We start from the raw sequence: 10,975 nt of genomic DNA on the forward strand, positions 1-10,975 counted from the left end.
AAGACCTTCTTTGAATTTTGTGAAAATCGTGAAACTTTTCTTTTTTGCGATCCATCTTTACGCACCTACATACATAGGCGAATAGATACACTACACTTATACTGCGCATAAATTGAACGCGAAATTTCAATCGGTATACAAAGGTATTAATCATACAAGGAGATAAGATTGTACAGGATGCTAAAGTAAATTTTCAAAAAACAAAACGTTGTCAGGAAAATATTCATCACTATTTCAGGAACTTGACATCCGCTAGATTCGAAATATGATTTTAATCAAATCAGACCCACCACGTATTTTCAGTTTATATTCAGAGTACTTGGTGGTGGGTAGACAATTCAGTCTTAAATTGAAAAAAAAAAGTTGAAATTTATTTTTATTTTAAAGTTTTGAGTCACGGCGGTGGCGCTTTTTTGAAAATGAAGTTATTCTGATTATTGCTATTATTTGTATTCATAAAGATTCGCTACATTGAAGGAAATGGCATCAGGTAAGAAAAACTCATTTTACGTGTTTTACTTGGTACTTGGATTAGGCATTTAATTTCACTAACATTGTACCTATGTATCTATCTATGCACTTTTCAACTCCAATGGCTATAAATGTGTTGTTGATTCATACGTTGAAAGATTACCATTATCAATATACGAACATGAAGAGGATAACAAACATCAAAACGTTGACGTAAGCATTACAGCAAAAATCACAAATGAAAAAAAAATCAATATCGAAATCAATGATAAATTATGAAACGAAAAATAGTTTACAGTATTATGGAACCATTTCAATCGGAAGCCCGCCACAGAAAATCAACGTATTATTCAGTCTAGAGTATCACGTTATTCAGGTGCTCTCAAGTTATTGCCACAGTTCAGCTTGCCGTGATAGTAAGTCGAAATTACATACCATACATACTTCAATATTCAGCATCGACGTAATGATTATAATCAACAGAGGTGCAGACAAATTGAGCGTTCATGAGCAAGGTCTACTCATCAATAATAGCAAACAATAAATCAATTTCCCGTGTGCATTTTCCTAGAATTGGCAAAATTGATTGCATGTTAGATTATGCCACCGAGAATCAGCGAACACCTTGCTGTTTTCAATTGCCAATTTATTTTACCAAAAAGTTCCAAAAATTTGGATCACAAAAATCCAAACATATCTATATACCTTGTTTTTCTGTCATTTTTTCAAAATGGGATTCAGCTAAAATTAAAATTATAATCCTAAAAGAAGGCTATCAAAGGTACAGGTTACTCAACTTATTACCTAATTTATTACAATTATTAACACAAGACGTGGAAAATGATTGTCGTTCAGTCTTTCTAATCGAAAGTCAGCCTCAAAACGCTAAAATCCGAATTAACTGAAAACTACTTTTGATCACAAAACAAACATCTCGTATGAATACATAAGTAGCGCAATTGATGAACACTGCACTGCAACAATTTCATTTTTGATTTTTGAAATTTCAAGCGCATAAGGAAGATTTTTATTTGTATATTTTAAAACTCAGAGTGCACAATGCTGGGATTACTCCACCACGTAATCGTAGCGCGCAACTATGTTTACTCGAAATTCAAATTGAGTTTTTTGTACATATTTAGAAAAATTAATGTTATGCGCTTGAAGCTTCGAAAATCAAAAATCGTGGATAGTTGTTTACTTACCTACTAAAAAAAAGTGCGTAGAATCCAAAAATGACCTTGGTTTTTTTCGAAAAACAATACCGATGTCGCTACGAACTCTAAGTAGTGCAAAATCAGCTATTTTCGCAACTTTGGCAGTCTATCCTGACCATGAAACCAACTCAAATTGAAAAAACTCACTCTGTTTTTGTTTTAGGGGTCTAAACTATTGATTGAGCCCATTTCCAACCCAAACATGAAAAAAAAGTCAAAAAAGTTGCCTAGTGTTATACTAATAATAATTATGTAAGGGGGGGATATGCCTTGACTGCCTTGGGTGATGCAGGTAACCCTCTTCACCCGAGGTAGTCCCTACTGTACCCATTCGCCGGAGAAGAAGGAAAACTAGTTCCATAAGAGGGGAAACGTGGTAACTTCTGATGATCGATGGTACGACCATGGATCGTCTTCGCGGTAAAATCACTTGCATGTAGTATCTCGAGCCCGCTACATGTCTGTCACTCGGTAAACATTGTACTTATGGCTGGCGAGCCACTATTTGAGTTATTAGTAGTGCCCACTCAAAGATGGTTAAAATAATTGTATATTAACTCACGATCCCGTTATGTCGTTGTGTTCGCGGGGTACCACAGTGCATTTATCCTGGATTCCGGACATGGGTAAGTGTATCTCGATTAAAGTGTAATTTTCTACCGTGTCCCCTAAACAGGCCTTAGTATTAGGAGAGCCTAAAGGAGTAGGGTGAAGTGTACAGTGTTTTGAGGTACTTGTGCCTCCCTTGCTCATCCTTGATGAATACAACGTCAAGTATATCCTCGGGTATATTGACTAATTCATAAGGGATGTTAAGTCTTACGACTTATTGTCAGTCTTCGACTCGTAATCTACTCATCACCGTTTGTGATGAAGACTAGGCTTAAGACCCCTTGTCTAGCAACCTCACTAAGTACCCAGTCTTTATATACTATGTTTGGCTTACATTGCAGGGATATTTGTGTAAATATATTATTTAAACAAATTGTCTCATATCTGTTTTTATTCACGTAAAAATGGACACATTATGTGATAATGTCATTAGATGATTTGTGTTACTAAGTGTACACTGAGCTACATAGCTGGTTAACAGAGAAATGTTCACTCTCTAGGGAATATTTCTATCCTCATCCCAATAGATATATTTCGACAATAACCACCTCGCCTAATATTTCCGAGTCACCTTTTAACAATACTAATATCACTGTTGCAGAAAAACACAGTACGTATAACCACACAATCTCAGAAACATTCCGAAGTAAAGATGACTTTGACAAGGAAATTGCGAAAGATTCCGCGGAAGTTGAAGTAACTGATACAATTACAGTAAGTAAACACAAAATTAACAATAGATTTTCAAGCACCACTGGCCTAAAAAAATTAAAGTTCATCGTCCCGTTCTCGAACAGTGACGTCATAATATTGTGAACGATTTTCAGTCTCATGTCTTACCATACACTTTCCTTCGGCTAATTCTACCAACTACCAAACTGCATTCGACTTTCGACTGATCATTACTGCTTCTTCATTGAAAAATTCCGTACTTACCTATAATTTGCAATTTACAATTGAAGGGCGGTTTTCCAAAAAGCGATAAGTCAAAAATTGTGATTTCGAGATAAATGATGTTTTTAGTGCCCATTTCAAGGTGCGATGCACTTGGAGTATGACATCTATCCTGCATGTTGTATTGGTTCTATCTCAACACGTATGTGTTGGTTTTGTGGTGTAACTCAAGTTTGCAGCGCTTCTGCGGCAGAAAAAGTAAACTGACTTATCGCCTTTTGGAAAAACGATTTTTCATGTTTTCATTTATATGATAGAACCAGTGTTGCAAATTGATGTAAGTCAACTCTAATTCACAATACAAAAGTATATGACCAAAAAAATTGATTACAAAAAATTTTACCTGTGTTTTAAACAAAAATTAAGTACCTATTACAACACTATAAATTGAAAAAAAAGATTTTTGATTAAAAAAAAAATCTTACCACTATTTCGGCAATAAATTTACGAGAAAAAAATTTTTGATTGAAAAAAAAAATTTTTACCTGCATTTTGGCGATAGAATTGGCAAAAATCAAGTATTTATCTACAGCACTATCATTTTAAAAAAATGTATCTGCATTTTGGCAATAAAATAAAAACGAAAATATAGTACATATTACAGTACTATCTATTAAAAAAACCATATTCGCAGCTCTATTTTGGCTATAAAAGTAACGAAAACGAAGTAATCATGACTTATCGCGTTTTGGAAAAACGATTGCAATCCGCAACTTACAGAAAAGCTGGATTGTACGTAGGTAAATAGGTATTTTGGGTAGGTTAGGCATTAAATAGGTGAGATACGACCTATGGAACACAATGACGTGAAAAACTCAATTTTCAAAAAACTTGACTTATCCACTTTTGGAAAACCGCCCTTCAATTTTAAAAAATAGGTAGGTATTTTTTTATCCAAATACACAACATAGTAGTTGACCGCATACTTATGAAATAGTCCTGAGGGCCACTAGGATAGAGCAAAATATTTTATTAATAAATAAGTTTTTTCGGCAATAAACGCTCGGGCGCTGTGTCCTTGTTCCACAAAGCTACGTGGAAGTAAAAAGGCAACGAGAATTTTAAATTTCCACCAGCTTCGCTGAGTGCGAATTTGACGCTCGAGCGCTTTATGTCAAAATTTTTTTTTACATTTCATTTTATTCTAATCAGTGGTATGTAATGTACACTACCGAGGATCTCTGAAGTAGAATGTCTGGGTGGACTACATCATAAAAAACTAGGTACTCCCATCCCACTTTCTTTTGGTGTAGGTATAGGTATTCAAAAATTCCGGATAGAACGCGCTACAACATGGAGTACACAAAAGTGAAAATATAAAAAATAATATCGTTTGTGAAGTACACATTTCAAAACTTGCACATCCAATTTAATAGTAGGTAGTTGTTTCTAATATAAAATGTCGAACTCTACAAGTTTTGTTGATGCGTATCTCATTTATTTCATGATCTTTCTCCTCCCCCTCCCCAAAAAAATCTTGGGTAGCTTTATTGGAAATTTTGATCTTCATGTTAAAAAAAGAAAGGCTCCGAGTGTGCAAAACTTGTGACGTTTTTCTCAAAATTCCACTCTTTCAAAACTACATAAAATTCAAAAGTTCATAGATTTACCAATTTTGCATGAAACGGCCTCGGTGGGGACTCAATTTTAAGCGAAATTTCATCTATAATCGCTCTACATGTTCATTTCCATTTTCACAAATCTACTCCAGATTTCTTTTTTGTAATAATGAAGCAATTTATGTACGTCATCTTAGAAATATGCTCATAATTCTTGGAATAGGAGATAGTTGAAGCTACAAATACACGTTCTCAAACGTTCAGAATTCAAGTGCACCTTCTTATAAATAATCCCTTCAAGTGCTTATTTTTCTGATGCAGGTACGGGTACCTACTGTATGGTAAAATGTTTTTTAATTAAACGAAATATAAATGCGAAACTAAAGAAATAAGCAGGAGTAGGTACTTATTTGATCTTTATGATATGCTTAATTGCTAATGTAATGTAGATAGGTGGTATCCAGATACACAATGCATCATTTTTAGTAAGTACAGTGTTGAAAAAAGAATGCGACAGAAAACCATGCGATGGGATTATGGGATTAGGTCGATATAGCAGCTTATTGGAACATTGCAAACAATTTGGATTGAAGAAGAAATTTTCATTCTACACTAAGTAAGTTCATTTCTTGGGTTATACTCGTATAATATCTCGTGTCTAGTACTTACTTAATACATGTGCACAGCAAAAAATTGATTCATGTGCAGCTTAAGAATTTAAATTCACAAAATAATTGAACCACATTTAAAAAACACAACAAAACCAACACAATTCCAAAAATTTTACAGTGCAACACATAATTCAACAAAACTGTACTACATAGGTATACTGACTACCAGTGAGGTGCGATACCTATCTACCCACCATTATTGTGTAGATAATTAATTACTTTACAGAAACGTTGAGCTTGCTCTTAAAACAGCTTCCTGTGTATACCTACCGTATCAGATAATTTTAGCCTTTTGCTTTACTCTTTATGATTGAAAAAAAAGTGAAATTTTCTTTTGTTCAATAATTAGTTATCCTTGGGACAATAATACCTCTGAACTGATGTTATGCGGCGAAGACAAGACAAAGTTTCGGGGTAACCTGCAATACGTTACTTCGAAAGATTACTGGAGTTCTGGATATGAAGTTCAAAGGACAAGGTATGCCCAATCTTTTGTGATCATTAAACTGAAACTTTCGATCATGCGTACATAGTTTTGGTTAGATTTTCAAAATCCACAAGCTACATATTTGTGCATACTTACTAAGTATATTTTCTATTTTGTGTACTTTTAAATAGTGTTTTGTTGCATCGTAACGATAAAAGTGATTTATTAATAAAAGCCTCAATTGTTCGTGTTGTACTCAACCCTGGCGCGTCATACATCAGAGGACCACAACGCCAAATTGATGAAATCTACACAACGTTAAGCGCCACAACATCAAAAATTAGTAACTTAAAGAAGGTAAGAACTAATACTTATTCGCTTTGATTTTTTCCCCTATACCAATTCAAGCTGCATAATATTTTCTGAAGCATACGTACATAGAAATCGTTTATTTGAAAACAGGTTGACTGCAAAACCATTCACACATTACCAAGTATCACATTTACAACTGCTGGCCGGAAGTTCACTCTCACAGCAAATGATTACATCAAACCGGTATGACAGAGTATGGTCTATACTTGTTTATGGTTAACCATAGGACCTTGTAGAGGGAAGGCAAAGGAGCCATCAGTGCTACAGACGAAGGGGTGGGGTAAGTGATGCGATTTTGCCCCAGGACCGCGTTTTAAAAAAAAGTTTGTGAACTTATTATTTTTAGATTAGGATTAGAAAATGCAATCGTCAGCTTCGAACAGGGAATTGAAAGAAAACTACGTTTACTTCTGAAGAGAGAATAGAAAGATTAAGTGTGTATGTTTGCACAAAAAATGCAATCCCATTTTTGAAAGGGAAACTCAAAACTTGATTCGTATTATTTGTTTGGGAAAGAGGGCGCAAAATGTTTCAAAACATACGAGTATACGCTCTCGCTTTGTTTAAGCCTCAGGCATAAATTATTTTGTCATTTTCAAAGAACATCCTTACCAAAAAAAGAACTCGTTAAAAATGAGCTTTCCGCAACGTTGGCGAAATTTCTTTTTTTTTTTTTTTGCAACAAATGCTGAAATAAAACACTTTTGTAGGCAGGTCTCCTTAAGTTCACGGTGCTATTAATATTTTTCTACTTCCAACAAATTGATTTTAATTGGTAAGGGAACCAAAGATCATACGTATTTGCTCTGTACTGGGCCTGATTGAGCTGTCTCGAAAGCCCGGGTCGCATTACGTCAATCGAGATAGACTATTGAACTTACATTCAACATAATTACTTCCGTAGTTGACGCACAATGATCAACGGGTCTGCATAGTTCGTTTCATGCCATACGATAACTACTACGATTGGTGGATTATAGGAAACGTGTTTACCAGAAAGTTTTACACTGTATTCGATTGGGAGACGAATGAAATTGGATTTGCCGAAAGCATTCACGGGCCAGCTCAGATAATGATCTTCCTTTTTTAATGGAACGATGAAGTAACGTTTCAGGTACTTATACACATTAATTTCTATAAGATTAAAATAATAATGAAATGAAATATTCGTGACCGCTAAAGAATGACACTGAAAAGTTACTGATATACCGCTGACATTTCACATTCAACTAATCAACACATTATACATAGGTACAGGTACCTATACCTACATAAATATCGCGTTAGTGAAAATTTGAGAAATGCATATCTTAAAAAATAGTGTGTCACAAATGCTCGAAAATTCGGTAGGCGATTAGCAATATTCAATATTTCAAAATGATATTCGAAAAATGAATTTAAAAAATAACAATTACTTATAGAAATTAAGGTACAATTTCAACATTAAACATTTTTGTTTCAATCTTTTACACTCTATAAAATGTAATTCAGACACTTGTACTACCTTCATTACCTAACAGTTTAAAATATCATTCAATTTTCAATTTTTTCATTAAAATACCTGAAATTGCAAAACAATCTATGAAGTAATTCCGCTAACATCACTCAAACGTATTCGATTTACCGGAATATACCTAGGTATTTCGAATAACCATTCAAGTTTTGAATATTTGATTTTCACAGCACACTTGTCGTGATTTTATTCGTGATTTGAATCATAGAGTCATGAATCACATTTACAAATCATTTTCAACTTCTTGTTCTCTTCATTAGACCATATGACTTTCATGTTTTGCATTTTGTAACATTTCACCGCAATTATGAGGCATTTTATCAACTTTACGTAATTTTTTAAGCAAATACTTAGTTGGAAATTTATACTTATACTTATTTTCTACCAAAATCTCATTAATTAAATTTTTAGCAATTTTCAGCTAAATAATAAAAAACAATTACACAGTTTTCGTCATATTTTGTGCAATTTTTTGCAAATTTTTACTGTGCATTGAGAGTTTAAGTATATCGATTCATTTTTGGTACTGTTCAATAACCTACTCATATGTATCATTCGCGAGATTTCGTTGTATTCTAAAATATTTCAGTAGTTTTAAGTAAGTATACATAAACGATAATTTATTTTGGATAATGCAGCTTGGTAAAAATGCCAAAAAGGAGCACGAAATGAGTACATATGTATGTTTTCAAAGATAAGATACTTAATAATTCACCAAAAGAAACAAAATTATTATAATTAAACCTAATTCGCAGCAGTTTCATGTAGATCTAGGCAATAAAATGCCTGTCAAGTAAAATAAAAAATTATTCGGAGAATGACGTGCTTCAAATTGCATTCTCCGTAATTCGGTCATTTGTTTTTCTGGTACCATTTGTACTGCAATAACTGATAAAGTTCTCTCAGTATCTAACTGTATTTTTTATTAGGTATTTATTAAGTACTAGATATTTAGGTATTAAGTAATAGTAAGTATGATATGCTATGTGTCTCTTGAGCAAGGCGTTCGTTTATATTTTAAGAAAATCAACTATTATGTAATCAGGTAGTACCTACCTAATTATGTTACTTATCTATTTTACTTGTTTCAAATTAATAAAGTTATTTCAATAAAATGTACCTACCTTTAGATTTTCTCGGAAACGACTATACTAAAATTCTCAGCGCAACCAACAAAATGAATCAGTTGTTAGCTGAGATATGAAAGTAGATAGTAGGTATGTTTCTGCGTGCACAAAACATTTTTGATGCCTAATAGTGAAGACTTTATTGCTGCTGACCTTCCGAGGATCAAACTCATTTAACGAGGATCATTTTTCTATAATATCTCATGTTACGATACAAAGAATTCTTATTTTCAAAATCAATCAAAAAAATTCTCCAATTCGAAAAATTGTTTTCACTACTTTCGAAAACTTAGAAAGGATTAAATCAAAGCAATCCTCTCCCTCTTCATGAACACTTTTGCAGAAGAATTTCAACTCCAAAATTAACTCATGATTTTCAGTAGTTTTCCAATGTTTCAAGGAACCCATCAAAATGAGTTCAAATATTCGACCGAAAATCGAAAATCTCGTTAAAAAATTTTTTCGAGCACTAATGAAGGATTTCAAGTACTTACCTATAAAATTGGGTCATCATTTTCGAAATTCTTGAAAAAGTTGCATATCATCCTATCAAAATAAGTCGCGATATCAGAATAAATTCAAAAATTCCCATCAAAACTTGTTTTGATAATTTTCGAAAAACTGCAACTTTAAATTAGTTTTGTTTTTGACATCACCAGAAAATAATTTTTTGATTCTCTAGTTCACGATAAAAAAAATGCTGGAAATGGGGTGAAAATGCAGCCCTGTAAACTGCCCCACCACAGAATAATCTCCTTCCATCGACAGCGTAGGCAATTTATTGCAAGTTCCCATATGCACGATTGCATAGTCAAAAAATTGAAGGGACCGATTGGTGAGTTATGGTCACATGGAGATTGTTTTCCATTTCGTTCAATAACTTGTATGTCTAGGAAAAAAATCAAACGCAAAATTTAAACCTCGAAAAAAATTGTACATAGGTTTGAGCCACTTCCACATTTTTTGGCAGGTTCTTCGACGAACAACGAAAAAAACCTATAAAACTGAGAAAAAAAAAAAGCATCAAAGCTAATATTGGGCAACTTGCTTGCCACAACTTTTCACAATGTCGTGAAGGACATATTTCCTACAGCTTCGCATTGATCCCAACTCTGAAGCTTTTCTTTTCGCTGCGTAAAATCGGACACAGTGACTTTTAAAATAAGTTTTCGACCCTTCTCAATCCACATAAAAAAGAGCTAACTTGATTAATTTCTGAAAAAATCACTGCAAAACTGAATTAAGGAATCTAATTTTTCGAAAATGTTTTGAACAATATAATAATCATTCAAAACTGACACGGAGTGGCGTCCATGGTACATAAAACAACATTTTTTTTCTTTCTGTGTACCTACAAATCTCGTTAATAGATTGAGGAACTTTTCGCTCGGTCTTGTCGTGCATTATTAGGTACCTATCTATTTGATTACCAAGTGATTCAATCATTCTCGAATGATTAATTGTTTTTAGCGCGTCGTTCGCAATCGAAATCAACTCGTCAGCTTTAAGGAGATGAATTTCTAACGTCAAGATTTATAAAATAACGTTCCATCTAGTTTGATCTATTGATGATTCATTCATTCAAGATCGACTTTTCTCCTTTGATCAAATAATTCGCATCAAACGAATAATCTTCTGTAGGTAGTTAGTCGATGTTGAATTTGGAAATGTCACGGTTTGTCTGAAAACGATGATAAAATAATTTATGAAAAGCTCATATTACGAAATTGGAACAAAATATCGACAAAAATTATCAAATTTAACTGAAAATTGCTTTATCGAGTGAAATGATAGGAATTACAATGATCACACCGAACACGAACAATTAGCGTGAAATCAACAGAAAACCAGTGATATTCCCAGAATGATTAGTTTTAGAAAATAATCAACGATACCCACTTCCGAAATGAAGAAGATAAAAAAAATGGAAATTTTATTTTTTTCGAAATACGTCAATTAATTTGCATGATACAAATACCATCTAGCATTTTTTTAAAATCAAGTTCCTGTTTGTTAAATATCTAGATATGTAATAATCATGACTAAACCACA

At 33.3% G+C, this 10,975-nt stretch overlaps 1 protein-coding gene across 6 annotated transcripts; it reads left to right on the forward strand.

The window, feature by feature from the left end:
- Nucleotides 1-289: 289 nt before the first annotated feature.
- Nucleotides 290-8,909, forward strand: LOC135837797 (cathepsin D-like). Of its 6 annotated transcripts, none has more exons than XR_010557254.1 (9): nt 290-490; nt 630-684; nt 763-887; nt 2,902-3,014; nt 5,263-5,429; nt 5,807-5,962; nt 6,103-6,268; nt 6,374-6,563; nt 7,188-7,325. XR_010557254.1 is itself a non-coding variant. In XM_065353189.1 (9 exons), exons 1-9 carry the CDS (start codon nt 481-483, stop codon nt 7,354-7,356), a joined length of 978 nt encoding a protein of 325 aa, XP_065209261.1. In that variant the 5' UTR covers nt 290-480; the 3' UTR covers nt 7,357-8,909. The 6 variants fall into 6 exon arrangements, 4 of the variants coding, with proteins under 4 accessions (XP_065209261.1, XP_065209259.1, XP_065209260.1 ...); XR_010557255.1 differs by having other exon boundaries at nt 6,374-6,606; nt 7,188-7,323; XM_065353189.1 differs by having other exon boundaries at nt 6,374-6,466; nt 7,264-8,909.
- Nucleotides 8,910-10,975: the final 2,066 nt, after the last annotated feature.

This window comes from Planococcus citri, chromosome 2, assembly GCF_950023065.1.
Source record: "Planococcus citri chromosome 2, ihPlaCitr1.1, whole genome shotgun sequence".
Lineage (NCBI taxonomy): Eukaryota > Metazoa > Arthropoda > Insecta > Hemiptera > Pseudococcidae > Planococcus > Planococcus citri.

Excerpts from the sequence above, each read along its gene's own strand:
- LOC135837797 (XM_065353187.1), top strand. Across the intron at positions 5,963-6,102 it reads TATGAAGTTCAAAGGACAAG|TGTTTTGTTGCATCGTAACG; the intron begins GTATGCCCAATC and ends ACTTTTAAATAG. Across the intron at positions 6,467-7,187 it reads CAAATGATTACATCAAACCG|TTGACGCACAATGATCAACG; the intron begins GTATGACAGAGT and ends TTACTTCCGTAG.